This window comes from Alternaria conjuncta, assembly GCF_024043145.1.
Source record: "Alternaria conjuncta strain BMP 0040 chromosome Unknown scaffold_28, whole genome shotgun sequence".
NCBI classification, from domain to species: Eukaryota; Fungi; Ascomycota; class Dothideomycetes; order Pleosporales; family Pleosporaceae; genus Alternaria; species Alternaria conjuncta.
This window is the reverse complement of record NW_026250117.1, coordinates 197,146-220,167: the sequence shown is the minus strand read 5'-3', so window position 1 is coordinate 220,167 and position 23,022 is coordinate 197,146. Positions and strand designations below refer to the sequence as shown.

The 23,022-nt window shown below is 53.0% G+C and overlaps 4 protein-coding genes across 4 annotated transcripts; 2 read left to right on the top strand and 2 right to left on the bottom strand.

Annotated features, from left to right (window-relative positions):
• Positions 1–6,823: 6,823 nt before the first annotated feature.
• J4E85_010989 (uncharacterized protein) lies at positions 6,824–7,362 on the bottom strand (the record flags this gene model as incomplete). The annotated part of the gene is made up of 3 exons (XM_051475192.1): positions 6,824–6,984; positions 7,039–7,231; positions 7,291–7,362. The coding sequence occupies 3 exons, from the start codon at positions 7,360–7,362 to the stop codon at positions 6,824–6,826; spliced, it is 426 nt and encodes a 141-aa protein (XP_051321056.1).
• A 649-nt stretch (positions 7,363–8,011) lies between these two features.
• J4E85_010988 (uncharacterized protein) lies at positions 8,012–9,485 on the bottom strand (the record flags this gene model as incomplete). The annotated part of the gene is given in 2 exon segments (XM_051475191.1): positions 8,012–8,049; positions 8,069–9,485. 2 exon segments carry the CDS (start codon positions 9,483–9,485, stop codon positions 8,012–8,014), a joined length of 1,455 nt encoding a protein of 484 aa, XP_051321055.1.
• A 349-nt stretch (positions 9,486–9,834) lies between these two features.
• On the top strand, positions 9,835–11,780 carry J4E85_010987 (uncharacterized protein; the record flags this gene model as incomplete). The annotated part of the gene is made up of 5 exons (XM_051475190.1): positions 9,835–9,856; positions 9,906–9,950; positions 10,001–10,100; positions 10,151–11,169; positions 11,218–11,780. 5 exons carry the CDS (start codon positions 9,835–9,837, stop codon positions 11,778–11,780), a joined length of 1,749 nt encoding a protein of 582 aa, XP_051321054.1.
• A 1,292-nt stretch (positions 11,781–13,072) lies between these two features.
• On the top strand, positions 13,073–14,304 carry J4E85_010986 (uncharacterized protein; the record flags this gene model as incomplete). Its single annotated transcript, XM_051475189.1, has 3 exons — positions 13,073–13,222; positions 13,272–13,756; positions 13,815–14,304. The coding sequence occupies 3 exons, from the start codon at positions 13,073–13,075 to the stop codon at positions 14,302–14,304; spliced, it is 1,125 nt and encodes a 374-aa protein (XP_051321053.1).
• Between the last annotated feature and the right edge of the window lie 8,718 nt (positions 14,305–23,022).

Below are 23,022 nucleotides of genomic sequence, written 5' to 3'. Positions count from 1 at the left end.
CTTCTTATCTAGCACGTTGTAGTCTTCTGCCCTCTTATATCTTATTCTTCTGTTTCTTATCTAATACATCGTAGTTCTCCGCCCTTCTCTTTCTTTTCTCTATTATATCTATCTTGTATTTTGTAGTTCTCCGTCCTCTCCTATCTTCTTTCTTTTCTTCTTGTCAAGCACATTGTAATCCTCTGCTCTCCTCTTTCTTTCTCCTCCCCTTATTGTCTACCACATTGTAGCCTTCTGCTCTTTTTTTTATTCTTATAGCCTTGAGGTCCTAGTGCAATTCCTTCTTTTTATGCGTCTTCAGATCGATGTACGTTGGCAGATACACATGGTATGCGGCAAACTGTTCGCGAGAAATATTTGTAAAAGTCCTCGTTGCTGTGAAGTCGAGGTAGCTCGGTAGGTGAATTATTTCGCGTATTGAAGCCCTCTTATTCCTCTTATCTCTTCTACAGGAACTACGAGTATGAGATGTACGAGCCGTTGAGCGATGTGTGCGACAATTTTGACTACAACAAAGCAGAGCGTCGGGTGACACAGACCGCGCATGATGTCTTTCTCCTTCATCTCATCACGAGTTGGACCAACGACAGGGCTCGCGAAGTTGTCGCTCAAGAAAGCGTCGCTGGTGTGCGGGGGGAGTTCTTGCCAAGTTGAGTCTGACATGTCGATCTTGAAAGAATCTTCATCATCTTCAGCGTCTGGGTCTTCGGACAGTCGCTGATTCTTATGCTGCTTCGTCTTCCTGGATCTGGTGGTACTGGTCTTCTTTTGAGGTGTCTTCTTCTTTGGTGTGGTCTGCTGAGGTGTCGTCTGCTGAGGTGTCATCTGCTGGATGCCAATCCACAAGCACGGAATACTCCCCTCGGCAGGAGTACATGTGTGCGAAGTCGGGAGATACAGCAGACGACGAGCCTGGTGCAAAGAGAATTCGAGGGCAGAGACTGGGTTTCTACCAGGCGGTGAAACTGATGCGGGGAGACTTTGTGTATGGATTTTAACGATCCACTGCACAGCGAGCCTGACGCCAGGAGGACTCAGAGAGAAGCGCCAGTATGTAGAAGGCAACAAGCCTGATGCAAGGAGAATTCGAGGGCAAGGACTGGGTTTCTACCAGGCGGTGAAGCTGATGCGGGGAGACTTTGTGTGTGGATTCTGACGATCCACTGCACAGCGAGCCTGACGCCGGGAGGATTCAGAGAGAAGCGCCAGTATGTAGAAGGCAACAAGCCTGATGCAAGGAGAATTCGAGGGCAAGGACTGGGTTTCTACCAGGCGGCGAAGTTGGTGCGAGGGGACTTCGTATAGAGGCTGTGTTCAGGCGAAGACTCCTCTAGACTACTGTCTTCATCATCCTCCTCCTAATTCTCGTCTTCCTTTTAGTCGTCTTCTGACTAAGGACAGGTTCGTTGACGAGCGTTACGGCTGCCCCGAGGATTGGCATGGCACCAATACAGTCTGCATATGCGACGACTCTTCCGGTCTCCTCATCCACAAGGGCTTTCGCGATTTCCTTGACCAGCAGCGAGGACGTGTCCACGAGGCACCATATGCACTGGCGATGTGGCTCTACCTTTCTCGATACAACATCTTCTGGCCCAAGCAGACTGTGTCTTCATGGTTCTTCGAACAAGCATCGCGCATTGGCTCTACCTTTCTCGATACAACATCTTCTGGCCCAAGCAGACTGTGCCTTCATGGTTCTTCGAACAAGCATCGCGCATTGGCTCTACCTTTCTCGATACAACATCTTCTGGCCCAAGCAGACTGTGTCTTCATGGTTCTTCGAACAAGCATCGCGAATCGACTCACGCCACCGGTTGGACGATGGCCAGCATGTGGAACCGGGAGGACTCGTGGGAAAAGTGTGGGTAGAAGACAACAGGCTGAATATAGGCTCCTGCAAGAAGATAAGGCCAAGCGAGGAGACTTCGCATGTAGAATATAGCTATCCACCATACGACTAGTCCAGTGTGAGGAGGATTCGTGGGCTGTGCCCAGGTATAGAGAGGACAACAAGCCCAAGCGAGGAGACTTCATATATGCAGCTTGGCTATCCACCATACGTCCAATCTGGTGCCTGGAGAACTCGTAGGCTTTGCCCACGCACGTAGAAAACCACAGACTGATGCGAAAAGAACTCGTAGATAGAAAGGCACAACCACGGTACGACTCTGGAACAGTGGCTGGAGAACGACAGCAGCAAGTGCCTCATTGAGCCAGCTATCAAGAATGCATACTGGATAGCGGCCATGTAAACAGCCGCCACAGCCACTGCTGTCTAGTGCTGTACGGCTCCTAAAACATTATCTTAACACTGCACAGGTCGCGCAAAGCAGCAGAGTCTACCCTGTCGCGCTGAACCGCTTCTAGGTTAATGTCCACCTTTGGCGCCATCGCATTCGAGGTGGGGTGGTTAGCGGGCCATTCTCGGGATCCGTCTCCTGTGGCAGCGTCGCGAGACTATTCTTCAAGAACATCCAGTGAACGTAGTATCGCTTCAAACACACGTAGCATGAACTCATCGAATGCAGCAAGCCAGTCGAGAGAAATGCAATTGAATATCTTTGTTGGTCTGTGGTCGAGGTAGCTGGGTAGTTGGATTGGTGCAATGACCTGGTTGGTGAGCGTAGCAAGCTGAACTGGGTCAACGGGTGGCGTTGCTACAAGGATAGCTCCATCGTGTGCTCCAAGGACGTTTCCAGATACTAAGGGCATTAGCATGTCTCACTTGGAAGGTCCCCGCGTGACTTACCCTCGGCGTCTGAACAGTCTTGTACAATGTATCGCCATTTCTCCGCGAGCCACTTCTTGATAGCTGGCTCATCGAGGCACTTGCTGAGAAATGGCGCTCTATTCAGACCCCAGCGCCCAGCAAATCGCGCCTACCCAGTAGAAACAACTCCCATATCAATCCCTGGTACGGTACCTGATCGACTCAGTCATCGCTCCGGCAGCGAGCGAATTCGCGTACCGGGCAAGCTCCCGACCTTGCTTTCTCTCATCACCTCCACAGCTCTCTATGATAGACTCTAGCTGGGCATCCACTCCCTCTCTCAGCCGATCTTGCAGCAGTCCCCAGAGGGTAGCCTGCAGAGCCGGCTTGGACGCCTGGCCGCTGTTATTGGTGAATGGCCTCGCGAAATGCAGCCTGCACCATGTGGTGGAACCAACTAGTGTCTCCAGCGTCATGCTGATGCAAGCGCTGTGAGACAGACACAGTATATCCAACGTAGGTGCACGGCCGCGGCATGGGCTGTGGGCTCTGCTCAAAGTCTCCATCCTCGGGGCTGGCCTCTTCGTCCTCTTCTTGGTTATCGATGTTGCCGCATGTCTGTATAGGTAGAACCCTGCCGCAGGTCTTGGGGTAAAGGACACCATACAACAGAATCCTCGTCTTCCCCACGAAGCCTCCAGATCCTCACACAAGCTGGAGCTGTTGTAGTCTTTTGTCGGTACTAGTAAAAATGTGTGACTGGTCTTTTGTCGGTACTAGTAAAAATGTAACAAGTCTTTTGTCGGTAACAGTAAAAACGTAACAAGTCTTTTGTCGGTAACAGTAAAAATGTGTAAGAAGTTGTTTGTCGGTAACAGTAAAAATATGTGACTGGTCTTTTGTCGGTACTAGTAAAAATGCGTGACTAGTCTTTTGTCGGTAACAGTAAAGATATCAAGCCAGTCATCGATAACTATCTGCCCTGGATACAAGCCGTGATGAGTGTGCTTAGGGACCCACTCACGCTCGGGGAGCGTTGCAAGCGTAAGATCGAGGTCGTAGATTGGGCAACGGAATGACGGTCGGCACGCTCTTCAGCATATGCTGCCATTGCGAGAGCGGTGAGGCCAAATCGAAGCTGTTCGCGATAGTCGAGACGAGGTAACTTTGCTCTGGCCTTCGCTTCGTCTTGCCGATCAATGGAGATGGGCAAGGCGGTTGGCTTGACTCCTTCTGCGTTGAGGTTCAGGTTATTGATCTTATTCGACCGGTTCTCGTTACGGACGCCATACCATTGTATGGCCCGCCTCACCATAGAGCCATGCAATCCAGAAGCACGGCCGCTTCTTCTTGATGCATGTGTCACAAGCATACAGCTGGTCGCCATTTGCTCTGACCCAGGAACTGTCGGTTTGTCCTTTGGCAACGACCGCACTGCTAACGCATGGGTGCTGGGACCAGGTGCCGGGGTTCCGGCTCACGGTCGCCCATTGCTTCCGTCTGGAGTTGGTCTTATCGTGGAGAAATGCTGCCATAGTGGTGGCGATTTGCTGTTCAACGTTAGTGTCTACCTCGCAGTTTGGAAGACCGACGTACAAGTCTATTGGCGTGAAAGAGCAGTTTTCAGTCAGGTCTATTCTGTCACCCTAGGAAAGGAAGAAAGATCCGGCCGTCACTGCCGTACCAGTCCATTCGCTGTTCGTCCATGCTTGTTCATTGACCGCGGTTGTCCATGATGGAAATCCGCTTGCTGGTTGCGGAAGGGGGTTCGTAAGAGGCTTCGTTGCCGCCTGAGCGTGGTCTTTCGAGACGTGAAGCACGGCCTCGTCAAAAGGTGCAACGGTTCTTGCCATTACGGCTTGTGTAATATCTACCGGTCTAGATGTGGTTGTCCATCATAGAAACGGTTCGTTGGACCCCCGACTGAGGTTGAGACGGTGTTTATCGAGAAGATGATAGCCGAACGGATATGTGGTGGTATCCATCTCAGTCCTTGTGGTAGAGTGGCGGTCGAGAAGTCGAAGGTGCTCGGGCTAAAGTCGGCCAACTCAGAGGCGGAACTGTGGCGGTACCCATCTCAGACCTTGTGGTAAAGTGTCGGTCGCGAAGTCGAAGGTGCTCGGGCTGAAGTCAGCGAGCTCAGAGTCCGAACTCTGGCTGGCTGTTGAGGAACTCGAACGTGATCGCCGCGCGGCAGTGCTCATCTCGGTTATCACCGGCGGCCGCTGTGTGAGATTGGGTTGCCTGGTAGCTTTGGTGCTGCTGGTCGTTGACGATGCTGCTGAGTTTTCGAGGGAAAGTCTGTGTGGTGTGCGTGTGTGAGAGGGTGGCGTTAAGCGAGAAAACTCTGGTTCTATCAATCGAAGGGGCAGGTGAAAGCGGCCAGCAGGCGGTGAGAGCGCGAGGCGTTGGGTGCCCGAAGTAGTGTGTTGTCGCTGCGAAGGGCTCTGGACTTTGTGGGTTAATAAAGCTATGCTCCGCGTATATTCCACATGGATCTCGGGTCGTGCAGAAAGTGCTGATGATCAAAGTTAAGATCTTTCGTGGTATAGAAGCTAAAAGTTAGATGTGATCAGCGTTCGTGTGTAGCAGATGGAGGACGGTGATGCGCTTACATCTACCGCGATGAGAGGAAACTCAGCTTCAGCCATGCTATGCGCGACATAATGGCAAGCTGCTGCAACTGCTGTGGGGTTGATCTTGGGCACATTGCTGTAGTTTGATCGAGGCTGTCTTACTTGGCTCTTGCTTCGTCTCGACGGTCGATCGAGATGCGCAGGAAAGTCGCCTTTGCACCGATCCCATGGTGAATGTGGTCGTTTCTGGCTGTAGTGGGCTGGACGGCGTGTACGTCGCTTGTGTGTAAGAGCCTTCCATGCCTGCGCAACTGTCTGCCTAGAATATGTTGATGGAAGGCGAGTCTGGTGAGCGCGAAGGGCTTGAAGGCGTGGACTCGTTGCTCGTGTACGGTGGGTGTCGTACGATGGAGTACCCCATGGTGCATGTACGTCGCTTGCGTCTACGAGTTCTTCGTATTTGAGGGGGCGTCCGTACGAATATGGTGCGAACGCCGTGATCGTACAGGAGCTGCGGATGCTGTCGGAGTCGGTCGGGGGGTTTGGCGGCTGGTGGAAACTGCGTACCAGCGTGGGCAGTGGGCTCCCGTGTTGTTTGCGCAGTCACCATATGCATCGAGTCTGGGCAAAGCACTCGTGGTGTCGTGCATCCCCGTGCGGCCGATAAGCTTTGCAGCCGCTGCTATAAGATTGCAGACGATACGATAAGATTGCAGACAATGCGATAAGCTTTGCAGACGATGCGATGAGGGGTTTGCAGTGCTGACAGATTTTCAATGCTTGTGGAAGGCGCACGTGATTACAGAATCTGTGTGCATCTTGGCGTCGCCGATAAACTTCTCATATTGTTCGTGTCTGCATACAGAAACTTCTCATATTGCAGACAGAAACTTCTCATAGTGATCGTGTTTGCATACAAAAACTTCTCATAGTGTTTATATTTGCAGACAGAAACTTCTCATAGTGTTTGCATACAGAAAGTTCTCATAGTGTTCGGGTTTGCAGACAGAAACTTCTCATAGTGTGTGTTTGCATACAGAAACTTCTCATAGTGTTCGTGTTCGCATACAGAAAAAGCCACACACGTCCTTGCAAGTCCAACTTAGAACACTAGAATAAAGACGTTGCAACATTTCTAGATATATAAGAGCGTCTAAGGGTTTGAATGCCTATTGTCTGGAGCTGTAAATACTGTGCGACGAGCATTAGCCTTTGCAGTGCGTGACGCTAGGCTGACTCAGCATCTTCTCAGTGGCTAGAAGGGGTCTGATTATAAAGTTGGTCCTGCCCACCGCGTTCTCATGGTGTCTGACATGCTAACTTAACATGCGTTAGTACGGCATGTTAACGATAAAGTGTGCCTCTCGGAATGAGGATGCATTATGATTGACGTGAACTTCTGCACGAGCAATAGATTTACTAGAATTGAAACTTTTGATTTGTGGTCTCAGCGCGTGAAGCAGCGCAAGTATGTGACAAGGGCTCTGTCAAACATGGACAGCGAGTAGTGGCAGCACCTAAGACGCCAAATCATCTAGACCTCCTCAATCTCGTCAACGCCCTCGTCAACACCATCGCTATCCTCCCCAACAGTACCCTCCATACCCTCCATACCCTCATCCTCAGGAATGCGCTCAGGCTTGATCTTGGGGGCATCGGCGGCCTTCTTCTTCTTGACGCGGCCTGTCTTGACGCCTGCACATCCAGTCAGTAATGCGACATGAGGGATTAGCGAGATGCAACACTCACCACCCTTGCTCTCACCAGACTTGACCTTCTTCTTCTTCTTCTTGGACTTTTTAGAGCTCTCGATGATACCGTCGCCACCAGCGGCCTTGTCCTTGAGAGCGGCGGCCTCCTTCTTCCAGCGGCGGATGCGCTTGTCGATCTCGCGTGCTGGTGTGTCATCCTCGATTTCACGCGCAAACTCGTGGAGGTCGTACTGGAGTAAGGCTTCAGTCAGTATGGACAATGAGACCGGTTTGCCATGTGTAAACAAACATCTGGGTAGTGCATGAGCATCTGGATGCAATAGTTTGCCCATGTCTCTTCGTCCCAATCCCATTCTGTCATGGTTGATATAGGTCTGGTAAGTGTTAGTACGGCTGGATGTCGTGTGATGTCCCAGGCGCTTGGATGTGATAGCGATTGTTTCCAGCTATAATAGCCAGGAAGCGCATAAGCGAGGTTGTGAGCGGCTGTGATGAGCTGTTGCGACCACTCTTCAAGGCGCGAGTCCGCTCACCTGGGGGAATGGTGGGCAGGGAAGAACTTACTTATTGGAGATGGTTGGTGAAGCTGGTGTGTGGGATCAGAGTCTAGATGATAGAGGCTGTTGATATTGAACTGTTGTTCGGGTGGTAGAGTGTGTGTGAGCAGAGTCCAGGTGACAGAAGGTCCAATATATACGCTGGGAACAGTGAAGGTGGCGGCCAGGCACGGAAGGACGCATCTCAGGCCGCTACTCTCTCTGCATCCACACCGCCCGCGTGTCTTCCACGTGCGTGACGTGGTGAAGGCACGCAAACTCAAAGGCATACGACAAGACCGATGGGGAAGGCAGGCTATGGGGCTACAGATCAATGTGACGAGGGGAATATCATGGGTATATTGGCAGGTACCGTGCTCGAGCAGATAGACTGCATATCCAGTTCATCCATATATCACGAGAAGGTGACCAATCCCATCTGATCGAACGCAAAATCTGGGTATCGAAATTACATCAAGCCTTGGCCTTGGTTGCCTTTGCATCCTCCCGCGCTTTTTTTGTCCTTTTTACCTTCGGCTTTATGCCGCTTCGCCTCCTCTCTTGGGTCGATAACCAGCAACTCTTCTTCGTTCTTCCGCTTCCACTCCAGGTCTTTCCCTAACCTGTCCTTTGCAAAACTGAGCGAATGCGACATCCACCCTGCGTCGTCATCGGACTCCTCCTCATCCTGCTTGTCCCAGGCTTTACATGACTGGCATCCTACTATGAAGTGTAGATCGCATGCACCTTCTTCTTCTTCGTCGGCTCCGTTCGCGTCTCCGTTGCCTTGGTTGCTCGGTGCTTCCTCTGGTAATGTTGGAGTGTCCATTTTCGTGGCGGCAGTGGAATCTGCTGAGTCCAGCTTTGATTTGAACCGGTTGAGAATGTCCAGCGCTGACTGTTCGTCCTTTGTATTGCCGCCAGCTCCGCGTTTCCGCCCCCGTGTTGTAGTTGACGGTACCATTGACTCCAGTAGCGACTTCTTCTTGGCTGGTCCTGTATCTTGCGCGGTTGTGTTCCGCTTCATCGATGCCTTGAGGTCGGCGATCTGCTGGTTGACACGGTCTAGCTTCGATCGCTTCTCGGACTCAGGCGAGAGTTCTCGTGGTGGGGTGCGCGCTTTGGGTTTGGGTGGTGACTTAGGGGCGGTTTTTTGTGCGGGTTTTGGCGACGGCGACTTTCGCGATGGTTTGCGTATGGGTATCTCTCTCGTCTCTTCGGATGTTTTGGATGCAGGCTTCTCTTCTCCTGCGCTGACCAGCTTGGTGTTGAACTTGGGCTTCTTCGCGACCGGTGCCGCATCAGCCTCGGCTTCATCGCCAAAGCTGAGCACGTTCTTGCCAGCCTTCCTCTTCGCCTTCTTGGGCTTCTTGGTCTCGGACTCTGTCGTCGTAGCCACCTGCACCCTCTTGACCATGTCCTCGAACGGGTTTATGATGATCTCGGCGCCCGTGACCTTGGTGGGGTACATGGGCTGGTCGTCGCTGCCGTCCCGTAGTTCGGCCTCGGCCATCTTCATCAGATTGTAGATGGTGTCGCCCGCGACCCTGCCGAACATGGTGTTCTTGCCCTGCAACTCTGGCGTGGCTGCGAGGGTGAAGAAGAACTGGCTGCCATTGTCGTCCGCCTTCCCCGTGTTGGCCATGCCCAGCAGGCCGCGTCGCGTGTACTTCAGCCGGCTGTGGAACTCGTCGGCGAAAGGCTCGCCATCGTAGCTGCTCTCTCCGCCCTGCCCCGTGCCCGTGGGGTCGCCGCCCTGGAGGATGAAGCCCTTGACCAGGCGGTGGAAGACGGTGTTGTCGTAGTAGCCATCGAGACACAGCTGCAGGAAGTTGCGCGACGTGATGGGCGTCTGCTTGGCGAAGAGCTCGATCTCGAGATCGCCCGTGGTCGTGTGCAGGACGACTTTGGCCGTCGGGTTCGGCTCGAGGTTGTATGTCGTGGCCATGTCGGCGACGGAGTTCCGCGATCGAGGTGCGTTATCAAGTGCGTTATCAAGGGCGTTATCGCCGTGGTTGCGCCCGTGGAGGATTCGCGAAGTCGCGTCCCAACTCTATCGCGAATTTGTTGGCCAGTAAGCGCTGAGCTGCCCTGCACGGGCCTCGGCAAACGTGCCCCGACGTCATCTTGGCTTCTCACCCACCATGCACCTGCATCTGCATACTCTCACTTAACTTTCCGCCGCCCGACACAGGCCCGATGCCTTACATATAATACCGCTGTTCTCAACTCTCACCGCTTCTGGTTCCCTTCTTGTCTCCCGGGTTTGGACTCAAGTCCACTTGACAGTTGGCACCATGCTGCCCTACATCAACGCACGTACGTGTTAGCATGCTGAGCCACTACCACCAATACTGACCATTCGAAGCTTTTGAATATGTGGCTGGTGCGCTTGGAAATTCGGCTGATGAGCGTAAGATCTCGCATGGCACATGTGGCTGATGTTGTGCTGACTCCACCCAGTCAAGCTCATTTTCTCCTTCTACCTGTCGTATCCTCTAGCTGCCGTGTTGAAAAGGATCCCCGACAAGGACCCATGGAAGAAGAATGTCTTCGTCATTACGTGAGGCTCATCGGATCTTCTTTCGGATGAATTGATGTTAATGGCTCCAGCGTCTCCATGTTCTACCTGGTTGGCCTTTTTGACTTATGGACCGGCTTGCGGACCATCTTCATCAGTGCCGGTGGGGCCTATCTCATCTCTTCCAAAATTCATTCGCCGTATATGCCATGGATCGGATTTGTATTCCTTATGGGCCACATGTCGGTGAACCACATCTACCGACAAGCTGTGAATGACCCATCGGTCTTTGACATTACCGGAGCTCAAATGGTCCTGGTCATGAAGCTGACTGCTTTCTGCTGGAACGTCCAGGATGGTCGCCTTCCGGACTCTGAGCTTTCCGAGCAACAGCGCGCCCACGCTATCCGGACAATGCCCAGCATGATCGACTACGTCGGCTATGTCTTTTTCTTTCCTGCACTTATGGCAGGCCCAGCCTTTGACTACGCCGATTACAGCCAGTACATCACTACCACCATGTTCACACTCCCACCAGGCACCGTTCCATCCAAGGCACCGCCAACGCGCAAGAAGCGGAAGATTCCTCGTAGCGGTATGCCTGCCGTAACCAAAGGAGTCTACGGAACTCTCTGGCTGGTCGCGTTCATCAAATTCTCCAGCTGGTACTACCCTGACTTCTTCCTTGGCGACGAGTACATGCAATACAACCTTTTCCGCAGAATCTGGCAGCTCTACATGCTTGGTCTTACCACGCGCATGAAGTACTACGCAGTTTGGAGTCTATCTGAGGGATCGTGTATCCTCTCCGGAATCGGCTACAACGGTCTTGACCCCAAGACTGGTCGAGCTAAGTGGGACCGTCTCACCAACATCAAGCCACTCGAGATTGAAGCCGCGCAGAATGCTCGTGCTTACCTTGGTTTCTGGAACATCAACACCAACACCTGGCTGAAGAACTACATGTATCTTCGTGTGACACCAAAGGGACAGAAACCTGGCTTCAGGGCTACGCTAGCCACATTCGTGACTAGCGCATTCTGGCATGGCTTCTACCCTGGCTATTACATGGCGTTCATTCTGGCGGCTCTTGTACAAACTGCTGCGAAGAGTAGGTCTCTGATGATGCGTTATCTGCTTTCATGCTGACATTCACCAGATGGCCGCCGATTGATCCGTCCGCTGTTCATGACGCCAGACGGGAAATCACCTCTACCTTCGAAGCGATACTACGACCTCTTCTGCGTCGTCCTTACACAGACTGTGTTTGCGTTCGTAGTCGCTCCCTTCATCCTTCTTGGCTTTTCGGATACGATCAAGATCTGGGCACGGGTTTACTTCTACACTCTCATCGGTGTGGCCGGATCATTTGCTGTCTTTTCGCGGTCGTTTCCCATCCGCAAGCAGCTCGTTCAACTTCAGACGGCTCGTGCGCCCCCAGCGGCAGCCACCACATACGATGATCCTGCCATTGAGAAGGCAGCACGGGAAGAGATTCGACGAGAAAGGCTAGCGAGGACCAACTCGTCAGATAGTGTTAAGAGTCACGCCAAGATGCCTCTCCTGGGTATTGCGGATGACCCCGAGGCGGAGATTGACGAGATCGTGGCCGAAGTCAAGGCTGAGATCGAGCAAAGGAAGAGGAGGGGCAGCGTGATGCAAGGGTTTGATCTCAAGCAAGCCGTGCAGGACAAGCTGAAGCAGTTCAACAAAAAGGGGTAGAGTATGATACACTGGCGGCGATGCTCCAGTAGCAGTCGCGGGTACATCTTTGTGGTATAGGGATGGGAAACAGGCCGGCTTGGGGATCAGCCGTCCAATATAGCCTGAATACATACTCAGTAGCAAGAGTCGTTGCGGACTTGATTCCGAACCTTCCCGCCTTTCACCGGATTTATCACAGGCCTTTGTGCACGTTCGTCGCTCCAGCCCAACGTCAAATCTTCGGGCAAATCATCCCGCCCAGTTCAATCGTTCAGCCCAGCGCGAGCTATCGGCGACCACACATATTCTTCGCTCGTGTCTGAGCTAGCGGGTGTCTTGCGTGCTAAATGTGGCGCAAACTCTATTGCCATGTGGTAGCTCGGTAACGCCGGCCTTTTGACACCGACGCCGCGTCACTCCAGCGCTGCCCACAAAGTTTGCGGCATCTTCTAGCTTCGGGCGTCAAGAGGCTTCTGTCACCGAAAGTTACTTTGAACTCCCGAAATCCCATGGAGAATATGATCATCGCATAGTCGCGTGGTCGCACAGGTGCATGCGATTTCGGATGGCGACGCTAATGGCCTAGAACTCGAGATCCAGTGGCCGCATGATCGGACCGACGAATCGTATAATCGATCGCACATCCCGCAGGTCTGAGACTTCCTAGACGCACATCTGCACGGAGCGCCCGCCGCCTCATGTAGACGACTCAACTCCGTCCTTCAGGTCGCAACGCTCCCATGCCGCGTGGTTCATTTCCGGGGCCCAGGTACCTGGAGGGTCCATCCCAGTTCAGCCCGCTAGACGATCGTGTTCTCTCAGGCTTCTCCGTCGCTACATGAACGCTTGGCTGGAAATCGTTGCCGGACGTGCAGCTAACGGTGCCGCTTCCTTCTACAGGCTTAACGCTCGAGCAGTGCACTTGTACCCATTACTAGACATATTGCGGCATCTGTGGTGTTTTCGCCATACTAGCCTGATCCGACTCCACTTCCCGACGACATGCTTCTAGTGTACCGATTCCAAACACGCCATGTCGCGTGTCGAGTAGTCGATCTAGCATCCCATCACTACCACTCTTCGTTTCCGCCCCAGTGTACGGCGAATACCGAGATGATGGACTACAGGCATTGGGTATGATCGGGACCGTGTGCGAAGTGCCGGAACTGATCCTTCTTCATGGTTCCCATCCCCACAGCCTTTCTTTGCCTTTTTTCGCTACGATCCTCGCATGCACGCTCAGTACGCATGACTGCATATTCTCTCGGGCTTATACGAATTGGTGGTCCTCCAGACTGATCCGCACCGAGATGGGTGTGCCGGATAATGGCCCTGTAATTGCTGGAGTGACGTGGATGTTGACGATGCTGAGTGGTGGGTTTCTGGCTTTGAGATTCTATGCAAAGTTATCGAGGAAGCAGGGGCTTTGGTGGGATGATCATATCCTGACTGTCTCATGGGTAAGTTTACGACTTCTGTCTGTGTGACGTCTCTAACGGGAATGAACAGGTCCTCCTTCTCGCGCAGGCTATCATCACCCAAGTTGGACAACAAATGGGATTCGGGAAACGACTGGAAGATGTCGACCCCAAATACCTCATGACCATCGCAGTCGGAATGTCCGTCGCCGCATCGATATCCTGCTTTGCCTCCACTCTCTCGAAAATATCCTTCGGCGTCACTCTCCTCCGCCTCACGTCCGGCTACCTACGCGGGTTCGTATGGTTCTGCATCGTGACCCTCTTCCTCATAATGCTGCCAAGTGCGCTGGCCACATGGGTCCAGTGCCAGCCGATGGCGAAAGCCTGGAACAAAGACCTCCCCGGAACATGCTGGGACTCTAGCCACTCGATCGACTACGGTATCTTCAACGCTGCGTGGTGCGCTGCGGCAGACTTTGCGCTAGCACTACTTCCATGGTATCTGATATGGGGATTACAACTGAAGCTCCGCGAGAAGATCGGAGTGGGCATCGCCATGAGCATGGGTGTATTGTACGTCACTTCGAGTCTACACGGCTGATGTGCAACAGTGCTAACACAACTTCCCCAGATCCGGTGTCTGCGCCATCGTAAAAGGCGTCTATGTAATTCAACTCGGTCAAAAAGACTTCTCCTACAACGGCAAGGAACTCACCATCTGGACCGGCGTCGAAACCGCAACCGCCATCATCGCCGCTTCCATCCCCGTCCTCCGCGTCTTCTTCAAGGAAACCATATCTTCTTACTCCCGCTCGCACACCAAGACGAATCAAAGCGTTCCCTTATCCCGATTGAACCAAAGCCAACACTCTACAACAACCACGACTGTACATGCGATGGGCAAAGGGAAAGAGGGGCGCTGGACGGTGATTGAGGACCAAGGAGATGATTGGAGCCAAAGGGGCATTTTGGAGGATGAAGAGATGGGGAGGAGTCGTCGGGGGACGGTGTATGAGGAGGATCAGATATTGACGACGAATACGGTTACGGTTACGATTGAGAGTGATGCGCGGTCGATGTCTGATCAGAAGGCGAGGTCGTTTTTGGGGATAGCGCATTGATATAGCTTCTAATGAATCGCATGAAAGCCAAAATGTCCACTAATCGTACGGAGCCGGATGTGTGAGGTCTCTGGGGGTGGGTACTGTTGAGGTGGTTATGGGCGAAGACAAAGGAGCTACAGGCTCAGGCTGGGTCTTTACTGGAATGTGAAGATTTTGTCGTGAGCACATGCAGTACTGGCCACATCCGATTCTTCCTTACCTCCGCTCCTATTAGCGATCGTGGCACCAGCGGGTCTAGTATCCCCATGAGTCTTCTCGGCCGCAGCGAGCTCGATATCTCCATTGTCTATCGCGGCAACATCGGGATTGGTACTTATGTGAGGTTCCGCCTATAGGTTTGTCTCCTCCCTTGTAGTTATCTCTAAGAAGGTTCCGTCCTTAAGCATGCGCGACTGGTATAGTCCGCCTGCCTTCGTGTTGTAAAAGTCTAAACGGGCGCTCTATCTAACGCATAAACATTATTACTTATGTATACATTCTTTTTAATTCTACAGCAGAGGATTAACGAAGAGTAGTGTCTCTAATCTACTTTAGTATATAAAGCTCTACTATACACCTCTCCGCTCTGCCGCAATCTACATTTTCTACTCTTCTTACTTGTTAGTAGAAAAATAACGCGTATAAGTATTAAGAATAGAACAAAGGCGCTGTGCACTAGCTACAGCTTAAAGAATAGCCGGCTATCGTAGTAGGTAGTTATCTCTAGCATCCGCTTCTAACTATTTTCTTTTTGCGGCGTACTTTGTAAAGACTATTTACGAAGACATCTACATTAGCCGCTAATTATTAAAAGAACGGCTCTGGCAACAGCTCCCCTTGGCTTAATCGCATCTTCTTATTCTTAGCGATCTTTTTTTGGCTCAACTCTACTAGATTTCGGAACTCGCTTTTTGGCGATAGCAAAGAATAGATGTAACTAAAGAGTACGACTTTGCACATATGGCGATGTGCGTTAACGGTATGATACGAAGTAGAAGATGTCTCAAAGCATGAATTAGATGGGTGATAATAGCCGCAGGGGGGACGTGGGAGTATTCCTGGAACGAGGCGTGTTGATCACTGCGCCAGATCTCGATATGCACATAAGTAGATTGCCATTATATCCCAATCGTAGTGACTGCTAATTGCGCATTCGTCTGCCCTTTCGACGGAGCCAGCATTTACTTGTTTGTCATCTCCCTCCCGCGCACAAAGACACTCTCTTAAAACACCCAGCAACACTGTCGACAGCCAGCAGTGCTAAAGCTACCTCTAGCAAGCAAGTTAACCCCTACGATAGGCGCCTGGTAAAGCACCTATGTTACATCTTGCATGGTGTAGATAGCGTTTGTTCGTCCGCTCTCGGTGAGGGCATTGTCGTCTGTGGCGGGTTGAATAAGAGGGTCGTTGAGGTGCTGCTCAAAGCAGGTAGCTAGATCGCCTAGTGACTGGTTTGCTTACCAGCCGGAGGGGACCTCATCATCTGATCTGATACATTGATGCCATAGCGCGATCGATGGATGCTAGGATCGCTGATGTCGTGGTCTTGTTTAGGCTAGTAGGAGGGGAAGGCGGGGCCGCTATGGTGGCCCTCATCTGTCTGGGCGTACTGTCCAGTATCGGCGGTGCGCAGGGCATGGTCTTTCTTTTTTTTTTGAGGTTGGTCAATGATGGCGATGGAATGGAATGAAGATGAGCGGAAAGTCTTTGATAGGGCCCCTGGAAATTTTGCCAGGTTTGACCAGGAAAGGGTTAGTTCAACGCGACCTTTCCCATCTCTTTTCCAACTGATTGGGACAATGTGCATCATGTCTGTGCTAAGGCTATGCTTTACCCACACCTCGCATGCGAACAGTAACATTCAGACCGGTCAATATCATGTATGAGGCTGTGGTATTGGGTCGAAGATCTGAGATCGAACCGCCAGTCGTGGTCCCTGAGGATACAACTGAACCGCCTCGAAAGATATCTTCGGAGGCCCGATCCAATTTCCGAGCCCACGCGGCATGTAGGGGTGACATGAATGGGAACTGTGTGTCGCTTGGGCTAGCGTTGCGATAGGAGGACGAGCGATCATCAGGCTATTATTGCGACACGGCCAAGGGCAGCCTGAGCATGCTTTGATGGGCATCGCTTAGTTCCAGTGGACCGACAAATCGACGTAAGGAGTGTCGTTGCTATAGTTGTATCCAATGAAACAAGGCTTCCGGCAGTCCTGTAGCACTATTCACAGCCTCTTTCCTAGAGTGCAGTCGCGTGTCTTCGTCGGCCGCAATGTGTGTTCGTAATATGAACCCTGCACGATAGCGGATCGTCTCGGATCGTCGCACGCCGTGGCTTTGGTAAGGTGATGTCGAACTGTGGCCATGAACGAGTACCTAGGTACCTTGTTCAGCCTCGTGTCTCGGATCGGCGCTGCGTTGGCCGCCTCACAGAAGGACGCATGAGCTTCATGATACGGAAGACCCTGTTGTGACGACATTGACGGCGACATCTTATTCAAGACGCGATTGGGTCGCATCGAGAAGTGATGCTGTGCAACTGTTCAGGCAGGCTCGCGCGCGAGTGCGATCTTCAGGCGGAGGCTGGACCCTCTTTGAGCTTGGGCCAGCCATGAGATATAGCAGTCTTGCGCGCGGCGACCATCTGCAAATTGCCACGGGTCGACGGCAGCCCAGAGCACAGTCTTCCGTCCCACACGCGCGTCTGATGACATGCGCAATGCTCGCCTCAGTATCCTATCACATACCGCAACCATTAAAGATTCTGGCGGTTCCATGACGGGTTTGAACTGACAGCCAACAATCATCTCTACTCACAGAACTTATCTTTTAGATCGATGTCGTATTCCTGTGAGGTGCACGTGGGCTTGCTGTGGGACTTCTCTCGATGCGACGAACCAAATAGCCAAGTGCTTCCAGCCCGGACCGTGTTCGGGCAACATGGAGCTGCCGCGGAAAACGTTTTGAAGGTGACATGCAGGGCAAATGCGTCGACATTACACGAGGACCCCATTGACCGTGGGACCTACATACCTCAAGCCTTTCCACATGCGCTCATACTGTCCCGCTCTGAGATATGCCGAAGAAGAATGCATTCTCGGGATCTGACGTTTGGATAGTCGCTCGAATTCTCCGCGGGATATATCGTACAAGGCGTATTCAATGCTTTGACACTCAAGCGAAGTTCTGTGCGTAGCTGTTGTAAGGTGACCTGAAGATTTGCTGGGGCAATGAATATTTCGTGTTGTGCTAGTAGATAGAGCAAATAAGTAGATCATATGAAAAAGAAAACGCCTGCTGATGATTGGGGCTCACATAACATCAGAGAAACCGTTTTCCAGGGATCGCGCAAGTCTTACTAGTTGAATAGATCTGCATGTGCTCGCTATCTCACCCATGTAAGGACGTTGTCTCTCTCAGCACATGTAGCCATCTCGTGTGACCCCAGTTGGAGATGTAGTCGAGTTCGTCTGAACTATGGCCGACTGGCGGCGGAGAGGGTTGACGACTCCCACTCGATACGAAAATCAGGAAATGGGAAACTTGGTCTAGCATCTCGGATACGACAGGCGGCGCTCAGCGGTTTGACACAGCTGGGAATGTTGGCCCGATGCCTATACGTTCCTGTGGGGATATGAGCCGCGTCCAAGGGCGTCACAAGGCGCAGAAGATAGGCCGTTGTGCCATCTTGTCCGACGCCAATTCCCCTCCAGCTTCTCAGATGGTAGCCTTCGACCATACTACAAGTGGACAGACGACAAAGCCTTCTTCAAGACATGGATCGAGTTCCTTGTCGAGCGAGAGGCCAAGAAATCCTCAAGCACCCCCGACGACGATCCACATTGAGTCACAGGACGACTTGATGCAAGGGATTGAGCAGGGCTCAGACGACTTCGATATGCTGGTCGACGACGGGGAGGTGATGGGAAAAATGGAGGAAGACGACGACAATCACAACTTCAGCGATGTGGGCGGATACATCCATGGCCAAGAAGACGACAACATCTCCAAGTTCAGCGATGAGGAATCTGAGCAGCCACCAAAGAGATCATTTACCCACGACAGCGGCCAGGCTTCGAAGCCGGCATTGAAGGCGACTCTTTGGGCGCTCTTGCAGGACCGAATTAGAGACAAAATAGACGACAAGTTGGACCACCTTGGAGAGAGCGACCAGTATGGCTGGATGCAATCAGATGACGTGTTGGGGTATTGCTGCTTTGGGGCGGGAAGAATCCGGTAGCTGTTTGTATGTCAAGCAAAGGCCTGTCTGGAGCGAGAAGGACTCAAGCCACTTTAGCTATGCGAAGGGGCGGCATCGCTGTCGGCCGTGGATGTTGTCGCAGGGTGGTTGGAAGTTGATACGCAGAGATAGGTCTGTCCGGGGAGAATGTGATGCTATGGCTGGTTGACGCGCGTAAAGGAGACATGACAGCGCGCCGACGACGTCAAGCTCAACACCAGAGGCTTTGCCCATGGTTGTAGAAGCAAGGAAACCTCATGTCGTTTTAACAGCGCTGATACACAGAGACAGGTCTCTTCGGGGAGACTCTGATGCCACATCGCCTACTCTGTCGTGGAGGAGATGTGGGAGCGCGCCGAAGCTAGAACATGGGGCGCTTGACGTGTTCATTCGCATTGCACTGCTAGGGCATCACACTTCCAGGCGCCAGTACGGCTTCTTGAGCACTGTAGGTCACGCCAGAGCAATCCATTCATTTAGGCGAAGGTATATGTCCTAGAAATCCAGCCCATGAAACCAGGCGAGCGGGTGTTGAAGTTGTCGAATTTGATCTTGCCTGGCCGTAGAAGCGGGGAGAACTCGAGTCCTTCCGGCTACGCTGATACACGAAGGCGGGCCTCTCCGAGGAGACTGTACTGCCACTGCAACCATCTCGTCGTATAGGATTCATGACAGCGCGGCGACGCCACCAAGCTGAGAGCTGTAGCCCGAGACATGGGGCCACTTTACCCTCCGGCCTCCGGTATGCTACGCCTTCATAGGTTGCGAAGCCAGAGTCAGGCATATCCCATCCGGCGATAACCTCACTTGTCATTTTGTCTTGGCTGATCGCACACACCGCACACGTCGAGCGGGCGGAGGAGTTCCATACATGTTCCCAACCATGGCCTCTAGTGCACCTCCAGGCGCCGGGTCGGTCACTAGATGGCGGCACAGCTCCTCTTGGCATGGTATTAGGTTCATCAATGACAAGTTGTCCTGGGTATAGGCCCGGGTGCGAGTGTTCGGGCACCCACTCAAGCTTTGGTAACGTGTCACGCTTGAGATCGATCTCTGTGAGGTCGAATCCTACGACAGCGGCTTCGACGTCGGCGGACGTGGATGTTTGTGGTGCTTTCCGCCGGGTAGATTGGTAGCAATTGTTGTGCATGTATCTGTCAAATCGGGCACCGTCCCATGTGGCATAATGTTGATATCTGGGACCTCCTGAGTGAAGGCTAGCACCGCCGAGTGCTGTTCACGGCGTCGGACGAGATGGGAAACGTCTGCATGGAGAGCTTGATCATCTCTCAGGTGCTCGTGTACCTGTGAGCGCCATCCCGGAAGACGACAGTATGTAGAGGCGGAGGTCGAATTTGAGGAAGATGGGAGGCGTGGTGAAGACACGTGCGGCTCTCGCAAGCTCATACGAATCTATTGTGGATGCTGAAAGATACGTGTGTGTCGTCCAGGTGAGTGCGCAGTATGAAGCAGAGGCTGGAAGCCCACGTCGAGCTCCAGAGGGTGTAGATGAAGGGCGTTGCGTCGATCGCGAGGCCGACGATGCGTTCGAACATGATACATGCACAACCGATCCTATTATCGAGGTGCATACACAGGTACTCGCAGAGTATTGATGTCGTGTTGTCCATATGGCAGAGGCCTGCATCGACGGTTGAAAATGAAGAGGGGTGGAGCTGACGCCGGACCAGATGGCGCATGCGGCCCATCTTTTGCGCCATGTGGCGTCCTTTGAGCTGCTTTGTATCCAGACGTAGATTGCCCACCCCGAGCTTGAACGTGGTGCTCCAATTGCGGGTCGCGAACCCTTTTCCGGGTAGGTCCCAGCTGGCCACCACATTGCAAGTCGTCTTGCCCTTTGCCTGCCCACATACACCGCATGTGGAGCGATCCGACGAGTTCAAAACGTCTTCCCAGACGTGGTCTTTGGCGTTGCACTTCCACGCGCCAGTGCCACTCCCAGAAAGCGGCAGGGCTCCAGACGGGCAGATAGTGAGGTCGTCGAACTCGATTTGGCTTGGCCATAAGCCGCCAGGGTGGTAGAGTAGCGTTCTGGAAGTCGAAGCTGCTTGGGCTGAACTCGGCGAGCTCAGAGTCCGGACTCTGGCTGGTTGCTGATGAGGTTGTCTTGCCGTTTCCCTGCCCACATACACCGCATGAGGAGCGATCCGAGGAGTTCAAAACGTCTTGCCAAACATGGTCTTTCGCGTTGCACTTCCACGCGCCAGCATCGCTCTCTGAGAGAGGTAGGGCTCCATGAGGGCGGATATTGAGATCGTCGAATTTGATTTGTCCCGGCCACAGGCCGGTAGGGGGAGTATGTGGCCGCAACTATCTCAGCGCCGGCAAGGTGTCGTTGTGGAGGCCAAATGCATTCACGTCGAACTCGGCGGCGGTGTCATGGCTGGCTCCCGTCGAACTGCGCGGTCGCGGTCGCTGCGGGATAGTGCTCACATCGGTTGTCGCAGGAGGCTGTCGCGTTGGATTGGCTTGCTTGCCGGAGGTAGCGTGAGTATTGAGCGTTTCAAAAGAGTGCGTGTGGTGCGTTTATGTGCGGGACGGCTCGATCGCGCTCTGGATGTCGAAGCCGCTGGGGTTGTAGTCGAGTTATTGTGGCTGGCCACTGTCAAACCCGCTCGGTTGCGACCGCTACGAAGCAGTACTGATAACCTCTCGTGCGGGTTGCTCCAGGCAAGCAATAGTGGCCGCCATACTCCTTTCGTTTCCCGAAAGCTCATGTCGAATCACCCTGCCGTAGACGTGAGGGTGGATGCGTATTCGTATCATGATACTGGCACCGCACAGCTCACGATTGGTGATGGCGCTGGCCTGTTGTATCCTGCTGTCCTTCCACGCTACCTTCGTCTCCCGCAGATTGGTTGCTCTGAGCTGGCTTGACGTGTCGCAGAGGCGTCTTTGCGCAACCCCAGCCCGCCAAACATCTCCATTGTGCCCTCGTCTGCCTCTCGCGTTGCCCTGGATGTTGTGTAGTAGTCCCTATGCGACACGGGTAGTCTCCTTGTCATATCCACACAACTCGATTGCATGCCGTGATCGCTGGAAGTAGGCCCCTGGTATGTCCACGTCTGCCCACCGCATTCATGGGACGCGTGGGATGTGGTATCCACTTTGCCGTCGGTTGGAGGTAGGTTTCAGGATCGATGGTATGACAGGATGCTGGACGGAAGTAAGCAACATGTAATCGTTGACGGGATGTAGCCTACTGTTTGAACTGGAGGCAGCGAGAAGTAACGCCTTGCCATGCCGTTCCATCTCCACTGCTCGGGCGATGCCTATACGCCGTAGTGGGTGTGCTTGGGTATCCAGTCATACTCAGGCAGCGTGTCAAGCGTGAGGTCAAACTGGCGTATGTCAAAAACCAGGACAGTATCGCCGCGAGTCTCTGGAAGCCGTAAGCCGTGGGCCGTGGCGAGTAGACTGATATCCGTAGACAATTTCCCAGACTGAGGCTCGCGGGCTTTCCGCAGCCATCCAGCTCGATGTCTGGGTGTGTAGCGGGAAATATCGGAGGTTTAGCTCGTCATGTTGTCGAACTTGAACGGTCGCAGCAGGCATGGGGCAAGCATAGTCGACGCGCAATTGAGGCCTCGAAGCACAAAAAAGACATTGCATGCGACACTCGTCGGGCACCGCTCGTGGGCGGGGGCTGTGGGTCTTTGCCGAACATGAAGTTCCCGCACGTCGCGATGGCTGGACGCGCTAATCTGAGAAGGGTTTGGCGCGGGCGCATGTCAGGGTTTACGTTGACGCACGTTACCCCGCAGCGCTAAGAGCGCGCCACCTGGGCAGCATCCATGTTTCGCCAGACAGAACGGCGCCCGGCTAAGAGGAGTATCAGGCATCCTCGTACGAACTGTCCATGTCTTGCCTTGTACTTTGACAGTGTCCTAGTGCCCCAACGCTCAAACACTACTACCTAGGTGTCCGTGATGTTCCGGTCCGAGCTGGCCTCAAATGTGTGTACGTTACAACACGCGGGAAGAGACTCGATCGACCACGAGAAGCGACACGGCATTCTTTACAAACGCCAGAAGGAGAGGCATGACACGGACATGCTGAGTACGTTCCGTCGATTCGGTCTCGGTCACCGCGGCTTATTGAAATGGAACATGTGGATTTGCACTGGCACTGGAGTAACGTGATGTGGGTTACCGGGGCATGTGCCCGAGTACAAGACTCCATCGGCACAGAGTATCACACCAGGCTTGCAACCACAGGTGCGCGGTTATTCGAGGGGTATAGAATGACTATGTAATACGAGAGTCGAAGGCGTAAGTAGAAAGCGTGGCAATCAAGATTTCAGAATCCCGAAAGTGGGTCAGACGTGACCGCATTCCAGCTGGGTTTATTGCCGCATGCTCATCAGTAATACAGTGACAGTTTTCATGTGGATTCGCGGTCGAGACACCCACGATTGACACCAATGGAACGTACGGCATTGCATGTGGGACGAGAGTTTCTGGTTACATTGTC